Genomic DNA, 16,920 nt, shown 5'->3' with positions numbered 1-16,920 from the left:
GCAACTGAGTGTTCTCATGCCACATCTAAAGAGCCTGCATGCCGCAACTAAGGAGCTGGCAAGTTGCAACTAAGGAACTCACCTGCTGCAACTAAGGAGTCTGCCTGCTGCAACTAAGACCTGGTGCAACCAAATAAATAAATAAATAAAAAGAAAATTAAAAAAATTTTCTACCTTGAGTAAGAGTAGGTCAACCTTAAACATAACAGGTATAGAAAAAGAAATATAAAAGTAGTCAACTCATCTTCTTATCCCAGATGTTATAGAAATTTTAACCCAGTTTATGTTGTGAATAAACCTAAAAAGTTTGACCTTTACAACTGAAATGCCCCGGAACCTTGCACTGATATTTGATAGAGAGGCAGTGTGTTGAAATGGCCATGTTGCCGCGTTAGAACACGTGGATTCTAGCTCCGGATTTCCTACTTAAGAGCTCAGTTTCATCACTGGCCAGAAAGGGAAATATTACCTTCTTTCTCGACTTCACAGGATACTTGTGAGGGCCAAATGAAATAACGCATATGAAAGTGCTTTCAGAATTGATAGACACTGTGACATATAAGATTTTCATTTTTGAGTGTCATTCATGGTAAAGCAGATCTATTTTATTAGACTGTATCACACGTAGTCTTGTTACATGTGGTAGAAAACCTTATTATAAATTGTGTAATTTAGGACATGGTTCTGTCTCATGGACTAAGGTTTCCTTGATAGCAAGGCTCTGGTGTATTTTAGTTCTGATTTATTCTTTGAATTTCCAGTTCACATCTTTTCAAAGATAATATTTTCTCTCATCGCTGAAATAATGACCTGAAAAGACTGATAAACTCATTTAGTATGTGAATAAAGATACACATTTATTTAATGTGCAAATAAAGGTAAATTTTTTACAATAAATCTTAAAATAGTATCCTGAGCTTTTTATTTTTTATTAGGCTTTGTGAACTAATTTTCCCATGATTTTTATTATTTATTTATTTATTAAAAATTTTTTTTCCCCATGCTTTTTAGACTCCAAAGAACCGAGTATCCACTTTTCATTCTGAAACTTCTAAAAATTAATTCTCAAAAGTCAGTGATAAGTAAGTAATCTAACCTTACTTTTAAAATGTTTTTAAACCCACAAAGTTTCCTAGGAGAGTGGAATTAACAACTATATTGGACTTCGAGGTGTTTCCTGAAAGCACAAAATTATAATACTCTTTAATCCCTAGATGAATGAAAAAAAAATTCAGTTATTTCTGACTCACTGTTAAAAAGAGGGTAGTACTATTTGTATTTAAATTTTGCAGTCATTCCTAGGGACACTTTTTTTTTTTTTTTTTGCAGTACGCGGGCCTCTCATTGCTGTGACCTCTCCCGTTGTGGAGCGCAGGCTCAGCGGCCATGGCTCACGGGCCCAGCCACTCCGCGGCATGTGGGATCTTCCCGGACCGGGGCACGAACCCATGTCCCCTGCATCGGCAGGCGGACTCTCAACCACTGCGCCACCAGGGAAGCCCCCTAGGGACACTTTTAAGTAGAGTGAGCCTTATCCAAAGCTGTGCAAGAATATTCTGTTCTGTCTTTCAGAATATGTTTTCATGAAAAAAATAGAGAAAACTGACTTGACTCAGAAAAATAGTCTGTTTCGTAATCTTTCTTTGGCAGTAATATTATTTTTTTGTTATTTGTCTGGGTTTTTTTCTTTTTATTATTTTTAATTAAAAAATTTCATTGGAGTATACTTGATTTAAAATGTTGTGTTAGTTTCAGGTGTACAGCAAAGTGATTCAGTTATACATATATCCATTCTTTCTCAGATTCTTTACCCATATAGGTTATTAAAGAATATTGAGTAGAGTTCCCTGTGCTATATAGTAGGTCCTTGTTGATTATCCCATATATAGTAGTGTGTGGATGTTAATCCCAAGCTCCTAATTTGTCCCTCTCCCGCAACGTTACCCCTTTGGTAACCATAAGTTTGTTTTCGAAATCTGAGTCTTTTTCTGTTTTGTAAATAAGTTCATTTGTATCATTTTAAAAATTAGATTCCACATATGAGTGATATCATATATTTGTCTTGCTCTGTCTGACTTACTTAGTATGATAATCTCTAGGTCCATCCATGTTGCTGCAAATGGCATTATTTCATTCTTTTTATGGGTGAGTAATATTCCATTGTATATATGTATCACAGCTTCTTTATCCATTCCTCTGTTGATGGACATTTAGGTTGCTTCCATGTCTTGACTATTGTAAATAGTGCTGCAATGAACATTAGGTTGCATGTATCTTTTCTAATTATGGTTTTCTCGGAATATATGCCCAGGAGTGGGATTGCTGGATCATCTGTTTTTAGTTTCTTAGTTTCTTAAGGAACCTCCATACTGTTCTCCATAATCGTTGTACCAGTTTATATTCCCGCCAACAGTGTAGGAGGGTTCCCTTTTCTCCATACCCTCTCCAGCACTTATTGTCTGTAGACATTTTGGTGATGGCCATTCTGAGTGGTGTGAGGTGATACCTCACTGTAGTTTTGATTTGCATTTCTCTAATGATTAGTGATGTTGAGCATCCTTTCATGTGTTTGTTGGCAATCTGTATATCTTCTTTGGAGAAATGTCTATTTAGGTCTTCTGCCCATTTTTGGATTGGGTTGTTTGTTTTTTTGATATTGAGCTGCATGAGCTTCTTGTATATTTTGGAGATTAATGCCTTGTCGGTCGCTTCATTTGCAAATATTTTCTCCCATTCTGAGGGTAGTCGTTTCGTTTTGCTTATGGTTTCCTTTGCTGTGCAAAAGCTTTGAAGTTTCATTAGGTCCTGTTTGTTTATTTTTGTTTTTATTTCCATTACGCTAGGAGGTGGATCAAAAAAGATATTGCTGTGATTTATGTCAGAGAGTGTTTTGCCTATGTTTTCCTTTAAGAGATTTATAGTATCTGGCCTTACATTTAGGTCTTTATTCATTTTGAGTTTTTGTGTATGGTGTTAGGGAGTGTTCTACTTTCATTCTTTTACATGTAGTTTTCCAACTTTCCCAGCACCACTCACTGAAGAGACTGTCTTTTCTCCATTGTATATTCTTGCCTCCTTTGTCATAGATTAGGTAACCATAGGTGCATGAGTTTATCTCTGGACTTTCTATCCTGTTCCATTGATCTATATTTCAGTTTTTATGCCAGTACCATACTGTTTTGATGACTGTAGCTTTGTAGTATAGTCTGAAGTCACAGAGCCTGATTCCTCCAGCTCCATTTTTCTTTCTCAAGATTGCTTTGGTTATTTGGGGTCTTTTGTGATTCCATACAACTTTTAAGATTTTTTTTTGTTCTAATTCTGTGGAAAAATGCCATTGGTAATTTGATAGGGGTTGCATTGAATTTGTAGATTGTTTGGGGTAATATATTTTGACATTACTGATTCCTCCAATCCAAGAACATGGTATATCTCTCCATCTATTTGTGTCATCTTTGATGTCTTTCATCAGTATCTTACAGTTTTCTGAGTACAGGTCTTTTGTCTCCTTAGGCAGGTTTATTCCTAGGTATTTTATTCTTTTTGACGTGATGGTAAATGGGATTGTTTCCTTAATATCTCTTTCTGATTTTCCATTGTTAGGGTAGAGGAATGCAAGAGATTTCTGTGTATTAATTTTGTATCCTGCAGCTTTACCAAATTCATTGATGAACTCTCATAGTTTTCTGACAGCATCTTTAGGATTTTCTATGTATGGTGTCATGTCATCTGCAGAGAGTGACACTTTCACTTCTTCTTTTCCAATTTGGATTCCTTTTATTTCTTTTTCTTCTCCGAATGCCGTGGCTAGGACTTCCAAAACTATGTTGAATAAAAGTGGCAAAAGTGGACATCCTTGCCTTTTTCCTGATCTTAGAGGGAATGCTTTCAGCTTTTCACCCTTGAGGATGATGTTCGCTGTGGGTTTGTCATATATGGCCTTTATTATGTTGAGGTAGGTTCCCTCTGTGCCCACTCTCTGGAGAGTTTTTATCATAAATAGGTGTTGAATTTTGCCAAAAGCTTTTGCTGCATCTATTGAGATGATCATATGGTTTTTATCCTTCAGTTTGTTAATGTGGTGTGTCACATTGATTTATTTGCATATTTTGAAAATCCTAACATTCCTCAGATAAAGCCCACTTGATCATGGTATATTATCCTTTTAATGTGTTTTTTGATTCAGTTTGCTAGTATTTTGTTGAGTAGTTTTGTATCGATGTTCATCGGTGATAGTGGCCTGTAATTTTCTTCTTTTCTGATATTTTTGTCTGGCTCTGGTATCAGGGTGATGGTGGTCTCATAGAATGAGCTTGAGAGTGTTCCTTCCTCTGCAATTTTTTGGAAGAGTTTCTGAAAGACCGGTGTTAACTCTTCTCTAAATGTTTGAAAGAATGTGCCTGTGAGACCTTCTGGTCCTGGACTTTTGTTTGTTGGAAGTTTTAAAATCACAGTTTGAATTTCAGTACTTGTGGTTGGTCTGTTCATATTCTCTATTTCTTCCTGGTTCAGTCTTGGAAGTTTGTATCTTTCTAAGAATTTTTCCATTTCTTCTAGGGTGTCCATTTTATTGGCATATAGTTGTTTGTAGTAGTCTCTTATGATCCTTTGTATTTCTGTGGTGTCCATTGTTCTTCTTTTCCATTTCTAATTTTATTGATTTATCCCTTTTTTTCCTGATAAGTCTGACTAAAGGTTTATCAATTTTGTTTATCTTTTCAAAGAATCAGCTTTTAGTTTCCTTGATCTTTTCTGTTGTTTTCATCATCTCTATTTCATTTACTGCTACTATGATCTTTATGATTTCTTTCCTTCTACTAGCTTTGGGCTTTGTTCTCTCTCTAGTTGCTTTAGGTGTAAGTTTAAGTTGTTTATTTGAGATTTTTCTTGTTTCCTGAGGTAAGATTGTATTGCTACAAACTTCCCTCTCAGAACTGCTTTTGCTGCGTCCCATAGGTTTTGGATCATCTTGTTATTGTTGTCATTTGTCTCTAGGCTTTTTTTTTTTTTTTTCCTCTTTGATTTCTTCAGTGACTTGTTGGTTGTTTAGTAACATATTATTGAGCCTCCACATGTTTGTGATTTTTACATTTTTTTCCCCCTGTAATTGATTTCTAATCTCATAGCATTGTGGTTGGAAAAGATGCTTGATATGATTTCAGTTTTCTTAAATTTACTGAGACTCGATATGTGGCCCAGGATGTGATCTATTTCTGGAGAATGTTCCATGTGCACTGGAGAAGAAAGTGTATTCTGCTCCTTTCAAATGGAATGTTCTGTAAATATCAATTAAGTCCATCTGATCTAATGTGTCATTTGAGCCCTGTGTTTCCTTATGGATTTTCTTACTGGATGATCTGTCTATTGATGAATGTGGGGTGTTAAGGTCCCCCACTGTTATTATTGATTTCTCCTATTATGGCTGTTAGCATTTGCCTTTTATATTGAGGTGCTCCTATGTTGAGTGCATATACATTTATAATTGTTATATCTTCTTCTTGGATTGTTTCCATTAAACATTATGTAGTATCTGTCTTTGTCTTTTGTAACAGTCTTTATTTTAAAGTCTATTTTGTCTGATATGAGTATTACTACTCCAGCTTTCTTTTGATTTTCAGTTTCAGTTTCTTTTGATCTCCCCTCACTTTAGTCTGTGTGTGTCCCTAGATCTGAAGTGGGTCTCTTGTAGACAGCATATACATGGGTCTTGTTTTTTTTTTTTTTTTTTTTTGCGGTACACAGGCCTCTCACTGTTGTGGCCTCTCCCATTGCAGAGCACAGGCTCCGGACGCGCAGGCCCAGCGGCCATGGCTCACAGGCCCAGCCACTCGGCAGCATGTGGGATCCTCCCAGACCGGGGCACGAACCTGCATCCCCTGCATCGGCAGGCAGACCCTCAACCACTGCACCACCAGGGAAGCCCCATGGGTCTTGTTTTTGTATCCATTCATCCAGTTTGTGTCTTTTGGTTGGAGCATTTAATCCATTTACATTTGAGGTAGTTATCAATATGTATCTTCTTATTGCCATTTTATTAACTGTTTTGGATTTGTTTTCGTAGGTCTTTTTTCTCCTCTTCCTCTTTTGTTCTCTTGTGATTTGATGACTATCTTTAGTATTGTGTTTGGATTGTTATTTTTCTTTTTTTGTGTTATCTATTGTAGATTTTTGGTTTGCAGTTCCCATGAGGTTTTGATATAGCAGTCTATATATATATGCGAGGTTGTTTTAAGTTGCTGGTCTCTTGATTTCCAGTGTATTTCCAATATCCTACATTTGTACTCTCCTTTTCTCGCAATTTCTAGTTTTGATATCATATTTGTGTGTGGATGATTTCCCACCTTTACTTTATGTTTGCCTTTAACAGTGAGCTTTCCCATTTGTAATTTTCTTGTTTCTAGTTGTGGCCTTTTCTTTTTTTTTTTTCGGTATGTGGGCCTCTCACTGTTGTGGCCTCTCCTGTTGCGGAGCACAGGCTCCTGACCCGCAGGCTCAAGGGCAATGGCTCACGGGTCTAGCCGCTGCACGGCATGTGGGATCTTCCCAGACCGGGGCACAAACCCGTGTCCCCTGCATCGGCAGGCAGACTCTCAACCACTGTGCCACCAGGGAAGCCCTGTGGCCTTTTCTTTTCTCCTAGAGAAGTTCTTTTAGGATTTGTTGTAAAGCTGGTTTGGTGGTGCTGAATTTTCTTAGCTTTTGATTATCAGGCTTTTGATTTCTCCATCAAATCTCAACAAGAGCCTTGCTGGGTAGAGTATTCTTGGTTGTAGGTTTTTCCTTTTCATCACTTTAAATATATCATGCCACGCCCTTCTAGCTTGTAGAGTTTCTGCTGAAAAATCTGCTGATAACCTTATGGGGATTCCCTTGTACGTTATTTGTTGCTTTTCCCTTGTTGTTTTTAATATTTTTTCTTTGTCTGTAATTTTTGTCAGTTTGATTAATCTGTGTCTCAGCATGTTCCTCCTTGGTTTATCTTGTATGAGACTCTCTGCGTTTCCTGGACTTGAGTGAGTGTTTCCTTTCACATGTTAGGGAAGTTTTTCAGCTATATACTCTTCAAATATTTTCTCAGGCCCTTTCTGTCTCTCTTCTTCTTCTGGGACCCCTATAATGTGAATGTTGGTGCATTTAATGTTGCCCCAGATGTCTCTGAGACTGTCCTCATTTCCTTTTCATTCTTTATTCTGTTCTGCAGCAGTGATTTCCACCACTCTGTCTTCCAGCTCTCTTATTCATTTTTCTGCCTCTTTTATTCTGCTATTGTTTCCTTCTAGTGTATTTTTCATTTTAGTTATTGTATTGTTAATTTCTGTTTGTTTGTTCTTTAAACCTTCTGGCTCTGTGTTAAACATTTCTTCTGTCTTCTCAGTCTGTGCCTCCATTCATTTTCCGAGATGGCAGTAACATTACTGATGTACCTACATTGTAAAGGGCTCTCACTTTCTGACAAAGTCCAAACTCCTTAGCTTCATATTTAAGGTCTTCCATGGTACAGACCTCATCCTCCTTTTCCAAGTTCTTCTCATTTTTTAAGATGAAAATTTTGTTTATGCAGGATTTTTCCCAACATTTACATGAACAGAATGTCCTCATTACCTATTTTGCCACTTAAAATCTACCTATCTTTCAAGGTTCAACTGAAGTATTTTTCCTTCTTGAACTTTTGCTGTGAACTCCTGTGTCACTTATTTATGCTAATCATACTAATTTATTTGGGACCTAATGATAAACTGTCATGTATTATTATTTAGCTCTTTAGGTCTGTATATATTTTTGTATATTTTACCTGTCAGCTGATAATGTTAAAGGACACCACTTGGCTATTTTATCTTTTAATGCTGGTTTCTCCTTATAGGGTAACACATATCTCATGGCCTCATTCTTCACATACCCTCCCCTCCCCACCTTTAACTTTTCAGGAACAACTCCTGCTTAACAAGATAAAGAACAGATTTAGGATACGTTGTCATAGCAAGAGTACATGAACAAAGTGGTTCAGCTTTCTATTAAAAGTTATAGGTTAACTAGTCAGAAAGAGTTTCCAGGAGAAAGTCATCATCTGAGCATTGGGTAGGAGTGAAGTAAGAGGAGTGACAGGGATAAATGTCTAAGTGTAAGAATGAAATATTCTGTGGGTCAGTGAGTGAATAGATTGGACATGGATAGAGCAAAGGTGCGAGTTGAAGAGAAGAAGAAATATAAGGTCGGTTAAAGGTAGTACCAAAGGGAGGAATGATGACATCTTTAAAGTCAAGAGTTGACATTTGATGTGATTTAGAAAGAACTTTTGAATGTTCCGAGGATAGACAAGGTTAACTTGGTTGTGTTTTAAGGGAGATTTATTAACAGAGCTATATACTTGCATCTCTAAAAATATTCTTCGAATAAACATATGCTCTTTTGTCCTTTTTGCTCATGTGGCTTGCACATAGCCTGAATGATGCAAAGTCCACAATGTACTTTGATTTCTTTGGACGCTCAGCCAAAGTGTGTTTTTGAAGACACACTGGTTATTCTCTAATAATAAATTTAATCTTGCCTTTTTGATTTTTATTTCTCTTGATGCATAATGTGGATGTGAATCTGAATGTAGTTTTCTGTGGTCTACTGGACTCTTCAACAAAGCAACCTAATCTTAATGGCAAAAGAAAAGTATAATGTAATAGCATTCCCTCTGCTAACTTGAGCTCAGTTTTCACTCAGTAATTTTACATAGGGATTGTACTAATCTTCTAAACTTTTCCCTAAACAAAATACATTAACAACTCCAAATTACGCTCTCATTAAATCAGATTTATGGAACATCACCAGGAAAAAACTGCCTCTACCAAGTATTGACTTATATTTAGAAAATAAAAATAGCTTGTAAGAGTGTGGCTCTAAATAGAAAATATGTTTTACCCCTTTACTTAAATCATTTTGGAAGAGTAACCTATTTACTGGATATAGAATTCTGGGTTGACAGGTTTTTTTTTCCTCAACACTTCACATTTGTCACTCTCTTGTCTTATGATTTGCATGGTTTCTAACATGAATTCTGCTGTAATTCTTTCCTTCCTTCCTTTTAAGTAATGTGTGTGTTGTTGTTGTTCTTTAACTTTGGTTTTCAGCAATTTGAATATGATATGCCTAGGTGTGATTTTTTTAAATTTAATTCATCCTGCTTGGTGTTCTCTAAGCCGTTTGAATCTGTTATTTGGTGTCATGAATATTGGAAAATCTAGTCCATTATTTCCTGAAATATTTTTCCAGCCTCTTCCTCCCTTCTCCTTTTGGAATTTCAATTATATGTATTTATATTGTTTGGTATTGCCCACAGTACTTGGATTCTCTGTGGTGTTTTTGTTTGCTTTTTCTGTTTGCATTTCATTTTGGGTCACATCTATTAACCTTTCTTCAAGTTCAGTGAATCTAATAAGTGTATTACATTGTGGTTTTATTTTATATTTACTTGATGACTAATAATATGAAGCATCTTTTTATGTGTTCACTTGCCATCTGTGTATCTTCTTTAATGAAGTGTCTGTTCAGCTATTTTTTCTATGTTTAGAATTGGATTGTTTCTTACTAAATGGCAGGAAATATAGAGATCCCGATAACTAGTTTTTAGCATGATTACCTGAGTAGATGCTACTGCTGTTTATTGATACTTAGATGGTAGAACCGTGGGGAAGGAGCAGTTTAGGGGGAAATCAGAGTTGTGCTTTTGTCATGTTAAATTTAGGATCATTATTAGATGTACAAATGAAGATGTTAAATAATCAGTTGGATATTAATCTGGAGTCATGGGTATTGGCTGGGATTAGAGATATACCTTGGTAGTTATTGGCATATAGGAAGCATTTAATTCCGTGGATTGGATGGAATTATTTGGGAGCAGGGCTATAAATGGCAAAAAAGGGCTACTTTAACAGACGCCTGGGGCAGGCCAGCATTTAGAGGCTGAAAATATGAAGTGAATCCAACAATGGAGACTTGAAAAATAACAGATAATGAGGAAGGAGAAAAAAATCCTACCTTTAAACCCTGAGTAATTTTCACTCTCCAAAAGTACCTAAAGGAGCCACATTTCTCAGACCCCAGGTAGTTCTCAGAACCTTCTTTACCAATGAGGTAAGAGAAACATTAAAAGGAAAATCATAGGGAAAAAGAGATGTTTCAATGTTTAAACTTTGTATTTTTGCTCAGTAGATAGGCTTGACCACTTTATCTATCATCCTCCCGTTACTCTCTGTCCCCCTCTCCGATTTAGTTTTCTTCTTTGCCCTTTTACCTGACATTGTATTAAATATTGCTTATGTATCTGTTGTCTATCAACTGTAAGTTCCATGAGGTCAAGGACTTTATTTTGTGAACGACTTTACTTATCCCTAGCACCTAGAACACTTCCTGGTACCTAGTGGTTGCTATGTAAATATTTGTTGACTCCTGAAAGAAGAAAGTGGTGTGGTCAATTGCTGACAAATTAGTGGAGTTGAGGTTAAAGAACAAGGTATTTGGAGAACTTGATAAGAGCTGTGGGATGATGATGATGGAACCCCAAGTTAAACAGGTGGAGAGAATGGAAGACAGAAATGGATCTTGTGAGTATAGACAACTCTTTCAAGAAGTTTTATAGTCAGAGTGAAGCACCAAAGTGAGATGATAGTGGTGCCTTGAGTCCAGTTTTTCTAAGTTGGTGATAATAGGCCAGTATCTATAAAAGTCAAATGATTTCAAATGACCACAAATCACATAAAGTTAACTTCCTATTTTTCAATTTTTGAGCAACATAATATAATTGTTAGATTCACATAAACTGCGGGTCTATCTTCGCTGCCAAACTTCATGATCACAAAAGCCAATTTTACCTTGTTGGTTCCCAACTTCTAGTTCCTATCGTTTTCTAGTTCCTTTATGCTGTTTCACCAACGCAGGCAGAAATATAAAACCAGTGTTTTTAATCCTGTCTCCGAATCCAGGCATGGTTAGTAGTGACTTGTTTCTAAATCTTAATGTTCTCAACAGTCTAAATTAACTGTTAGAAAATGGGGTTTTGGACCAGTGGCTTTTGCACCCTTGTTTCTTTGCCCCATTCGTGGTAGCAGAAATGGGGTTTCCTTGTCTAGAGTTATATCCTGGACAGTAAAAGCCATGGAGTAGAGAACTGACTTGTTAATTATTTTGAACAGTCATAAGTCCTGTTTCTTAGAATCCCCCTTTACCCTATGCTGGCTTCCTAGTATTTTAATGATGGAAGATGAGTATAAATACTTTTACTGCTGCTTTTGGTTGATGGTTTAGCAGCCTGAGATGGTAGACAGTCTTAAAATTTGTATGCAACTGCTCGTAGGATCCAGGCAAGTTAGACTGACGATGGGCAGACATAATGTAATGGGACAGATGTAGACTCTGGTGAATTGGAGAGTACATGCATCACCTAAAAGGGTCAACAGCTACTGCTCTCCAGCTTGTTGCGCCCACGTGAGAACAGGAGCCTGGTGGTGTAACACCACCAAAATTTTTGAAAAAAGCTTGAAATCTGAATCTTAACGAAAAAGTTTTTTGTTTTTTGACATGTTGGCAACTAAGAAGACTTTTTAAAATTATGGCCTAAAGGTATCTGTAGAGTGGATATGATCAATTTGTGACCTCTTGTGTACTCTGTGATACAGAGTATTGAGTCCCCATGGGTGTAATGTGAGGAAGACTAGTGTTATGTAATTAGAGAGATTCATTCTTTTGTGGTGAGTTGGTCTTTCTTCTAGATACCACTGGAAAAGTTTAATACACTGTTTCTTAAATTCCCAGTTAGTTATGGAGAATGAACTATCAGTTCTTTATCTTTGTGGAAAGAAAAACTGGAGCCCTGATAATGAGAGCTGAATTCCTGATGTGCGGCCTCTAAAAGTTCAGAGATAAGGGTGGCCCCAAGCTGCCAAGTTTGGGACTCCTGTTTGGAAATGGCAAAATTCCTCATAAGTAGAAGCAATCGTAGCAATCCTATATATGTATTTCATAGATTCTCCCGAAGTCTTCCCAAGAGATATCCTTCATCCTACACAGTAAAAATTAAGAGGGAGAACTTGCTACAAATCTAGTTGATACACTGGAGAAAATAATAATTCTACTTATAACTTAGCAGCAGACTGATAAAGCGAATAAAGTTTGACTCAACGTGCAGTTACAGTGTTGTCACTGTTTACTCTTTAAAGCAGGAGGAACTTAGAAAAGACACTTCTGGTTTTCTGCCTATGTAAAATGGCTCCTAATAATCATTTTACTACCATGAAAACGAAGACCAAGGGTCTGTGGGTATAAATGTGATCTATTAAGAGAAATGAGTAATCTGATTTTATTGGATATAGATATTTTCATAGAAATGCTCAGCACTAATGAATACATCAAAAACCATACTTTATTTTATGTATAGCAATACAATTTACATATTAAATAACACTATAATAGAATGATTTGATATAGTTTTAAACAGAAGAAAAAAGGGAAAAATTTCAGGTTACAAAACCCCCCGAACAAATTAAAAAACCAAAAAACCAAAAAAACCACTTTTTCCAAATGGGTCAATGCAACGACTGTATTCAGTGACTAATTATGTCTAATTCCTATTGCACAAATGGTCAATGAAATTAAAAAAGAAAACCCAACTTTCACAATCACTTCCTCAAAGAAATAACACATGTTGGATTCTTTTGGAATGCAAAGATGGTTCTTGCTACTTCAATACACAGAAAGTTGAATTCACATTATCCACCACAAAGGAAAAAAAAAAAAACAAAAAAACTATGACAGAGTTGAAACTAGAAAAAAATTAGCTTTATATGAAAATATAAAATTCTATGATTATATACCATAGATACAAAGTTCTCAGAAGATGCTTATCCAAGCAACAAAATATTTACAGTTTTAATGATTTTAGCTATTTCAAAATGAAGTGAAAGAGACATGAATCAACATGAAGGCTGAATTTTTTTTTTTTTAGAAACAATGGCTGCTTTCTAGTTTCAAATGTCCTAACAAAAAAGGAGTCACTACCCCAAATGTTGGAGAGTTGCGACATTTTATAAAATCGGCTGTCTCCTTTTCTGGAGATGTTTATTTCTTAAAACTCAAGATATTTTTCTTGAAATTAATTATCCTCTGTAGAAAATGCTTCCCTTTGCAAATATTTAACAAAAATACTAAAAACAGTTTAACAGCTAAGACAAAGTAGAGGCCAAATATTATTACAATTCCTTCCTATTTGTAGCATGCCTTCTTTCTAGAGATAAGTAAAGCCAATATTGTATGTTAAGTGGCAACTAAGGGCAAGCGCAAAGGGGTAAGTGAAATTACAGCTGTTGAAAAAAAAAAGCAGGCATTTTCCCTTCATATAAAAATTCACTGGCACCATTTGAACATAAACTTTAGGACATAGCAGTTGAAAATGCATTTTCCAGTATACGTGCTAAATTCTTAAGACAAACTACATTTTGATTATTATTTCTTAAATTATGATGAGTTTGGGTTTCTTTTTTTAATTTTTTGCTTAGAATTAGTAGTATGTATCTTTGGTAAATTGGTATCTATATTTTAATTTTTAAATACAGTGTATATGCATTTAAGAAAAAATTCATAACAAGGCAGTTGTGCTGTGTCATTATAAAGTAATTAAGGTTATTTGCTGATTTCAGTATGTCACTCTGGGCTAAAAACTGCAACAGCCAGACCTTAAATGCCATAACCCTCTCTGACCTTGCTGGACTTTTCAACTCGAAATAGACTCTAAAAGCACCAAGACATAAAAATTAGGAAAACCAATCCACCTAATTTTAATCATCTTGAATTTCAGAAGGAAACTTTTTTTTTTAAATATGAAAGATGATATTGTGGCTTTTAGATGAAGGAACGAGTTCTCTTGATGGCAATAAGGTGTGTTTTTTCTGATGTCCAGCATGGCCACTTGTTCTGATCTTTGCAATTCAGTTTTGAATGATGTGTGCATTCTGCTTACCTAGAGCTAAATTCATACACTCCCAAAAGCTTACTTTTATAACATAGCACAGATTAATTTGCAATAGCTATTTCCTTTCCTCCTGAGTGCAAGTGGTAATAACCTTGCTATGTAGTTAAGCGATGTGCTTATTATGTCTCAAAGAGAACACCATCTTTGCCTCTGGAAAGACGCAAGCATATATTTGCCAATAACAGATGAAGAATAATAGTGAGGATACACTCCATGGTCAAAGTGAGGAACGGCTGAATATAACTATCCTCAGTGAAGTGTGTTTGCACCACTTTGGCAAGATGGGCAAATAGCAATTGCTTATAGTTCAGTGTGTCGGGATTTGTAGACTTTGGTTCAAGACCGCTACAGACACACAATTGCTCACAGAGAACTTCTAAGCCATCCTTGTAATGTTTCTATTGTATTTACTAGCTCTCTCTCTTTTATCATGATTCTGATACCCCTGGAAGAGATGGTCACAGAATTGGAGGGTATGCATTCCATGAACTGAGCCCTCTGTAATAGCACAGAAGGGAATACTTGCCATGTGTCTTGTAACCAGTGTTTACTTTTGTTAAGAAAAAATGACAGTGGGACCATGAACCCCAACTTGAATGTTACTTCTGAAAGTCAAGTTCACTGTACTATCTACTGAGAAGAATTAGCTCATATCAATACTCTGTACAACTAGAGGAACCTACTTAATTGAGTAAAATGATCCAGCTTTTGCCATGATGTGAAACCTTTCCCTTACTGATTTCCCTCAGCCAGCCGGCAACTGTAGTGTTCCTGTGTTAAAGCTTTTTTTCTTAAGTGTTAGGCAGAGCTTCCTTGTGTCACCTCTGATGGGAGCAGAGGGGCGGTAAAGGTGTCTGTGTCCTCTAGCACACGCAGCTTAGCAAACTTGGCTCACTTGTACATCTTTTCTCAACCTAGCCCACACAGTTCGTGAACAGTGGACTGTTCTGTGTGGCTGAATCTATGTGATGAAAAGACGAGATGAACCCTGGCAAGTTATGTAGTTCACGAAAACTCCGTTGACCTGGCCTATGTCTTAGAAATCCTGGGCTAGTCCTGTAGCCTCTCTCTCCTTAGTAGCTTTGCTCCTTCAGGTCCACTCTGACAAACTTCATAGAAACCCAACTCAAGATAAACAGAATCTTAAGGCTGATTATCATGAATGTTTTAATGCCTATCCAGATGGTATGATAATAGCCAGTATGGACTTTTGGTTGAAGTTTATTGACATAAAAAATAACCAAAACCCTTTTCTTCTTAATAGGCCCAGTTCTGGTGATGGTTTCACTTCTGACAGAAGCCATCCCTCAAGAGCAAATGTGCAGTCGAAGAAACAGATCTCAGTAAGTAGCCTATTTTTCTAAATAACTGAACTGAAATTTCTTATTAATGCTCCTAATTTTCCCATGATGTACAGCAGGGTGAATATGGCTCCAAGAAACTACTTCCTTGGGCTCTGTGTCATGATGAGCAGTCTCTTTTTATCTGTTCTTGAGGCTAAACTACACAAAAGCATACAAAGCTGTCTCCTATTTTTAAAAACTGTTTGAAAATGTCACTATCACCTTTCACTCCAGATTCTAATTTTCTCTCTCCAAATCAGGTTTATCCATGTGTGGGAATCTAGATAGTCCCAAAGACTTCTGCTAATACAGTATTTTCAGTTTAATCCTAAGTAGAAGAATGCATGTAGTTATGAGATTTATCATGAAACATTTGGCACAAAAAAGGAAAGAAAAGAATGTAAGAATGTTAGCTATATAGGTAGTTTTTTATTAGATTGCTATAGGAGTAATAGGAATATTTTAGAGGACTAGTTTCAAAATTACACACCTGCAAAGATTTTCATTATTCCACCTGCCATGAGGTATGCTTTTATAAACCATGAAGCATTAATGGAGATTCACTAAAGGGATTCATAACTGGAGTTATATAAAATATTGCCATCTCTCTTTGGTAAAAGATGGCCCTGATTTTGGGGTGTAGCTATTTCAGAGAGTCAAAATGGAAACAACAGACACTGTCCACATAGCTACTGTGAAAACTGTAATACAGAGATATCTTTTATTTTGACACAATTGGGCATTCTTTTTAAGCTATGAATATAACTTTGTAACTAATAAGTGATGTTCACATGAAACAACTCAAACCTTCTAATTTCTTAATGGCTATCTTCACCATCATAAATGAAACTGTTTCAAGGCCATGAGGTTTGATAGACCTTCAGAGTAGCTTCCCCACACCAGCTAGTCTTTAAAAGAAAACAGTGCTCATCCACTCCATTAAACTGCAGAAGGCATACAGTATCGAACAGTGCCTTGAAAAAACAGAAGAGGAGAACTGAGGAAAAGTACAGCATTGCCTGCTAGTAGAATGCAACTGCTTTAGCAACAACAATAATAATAATTAAAAAAACCAAGATTCACTGTCATAACAAAGACCTTCACTGTACTGAATTAAAAAGTAGCATGTGTGCTGTCACGGAATGTCACATCAGGGTTTGCTTTAGTATTATAGGCAGTAACACTGATCAGATAGTGCAAACTAGGTAAAACCGCGTTTCACTGTGTGAAATGAACAGAGGTGCAAATGCTCAGTAGGATACCATTAAGACATAAAATGGCAAAAAATAAATATCAAAACTTTTTATCAGTGTAGAAAAGTAACCAGGTTATTGTATAACGTAGAGTCTGGCAAAAAAAGGCCTCAAAAAAGTTCTCAGTCTTCAGAAGTTTTACAAATTAAGCGCCCTTTCAGGATTCTGCTCACACTAGAGATTCCATGCTCTCGGCAGGGTCCGATTCATCTGCCATGAGAACAGCACCATTTTTGTCCACTGTCATGGGACCATTTCCATTTTCTTTAGTGCTGACCAAGCTGAGCATTGCTTTGTAGACAAACTGGTATTGTTC

General features: G+C 36.3%; 1 protein-coding gene and 1 long non-coding RNA gene across 7 annotated transcripts in view; one reads left to right on the top strand and one right to left on the bottom strand.

Annotated features, from left to right (window-relative positions):
• The window catches only part of LOC137232608 (uncharacterized), a 26,183-nt gene extending 10,402 nt beyond the window's left edge, over positions 1 to 15,781 (top strand). The window contains exon 2 of the long non-coding RNA XR_010947094.1: positions 15,273 to 15,781. This is a non-coding gene — a long non-coding RNA (uncharacterized lncRNA). The remainder of the gene's footprint in view (positions 1 to 15,272) is intronic.
• The window catches only part of PTPRG (protein tyrosine phosphatase receptor type G), a 725,670-nt gene continuing 721,135 nt past the window's right edge, over positions 12,386 to 16,920 (bottom strand). For all 6 annotated transcript variants that reach the window (XM_067755032.1, XM_067755034.1, XM_067755031.1 and 3 more), the window contains one exon: positions 12,386 to 16,920. In XM_067755032.1, the coding sequence (XP_067611133.1) occupies positions 16,774 to 16,920 (147 nt within the window). In that variant the 3' untranslated portion in view covers positions 12,386 to 16,773.

The sequence above is a fragment of the Pseudorca crassidens genome, chromosome 10 (genome assembly GCF_039906515.1).
Source record: "Pseudorca crassidens isolate mPseCra1 chromosome 10, mPseCra1.hap1, whole genome shotgun sequence".
In the NCBI taxonomy this organism is placed as follows: domain Eukaryota; kingdom Metazoa; phylum Chordata; class Mammalia; order Artiodactyla; family Delphinidae; genus Pseudorca; species Pseudorca crassidens.
This window is presented reverse-complemented; position numbering and strand designations above follow the sequence as displayed.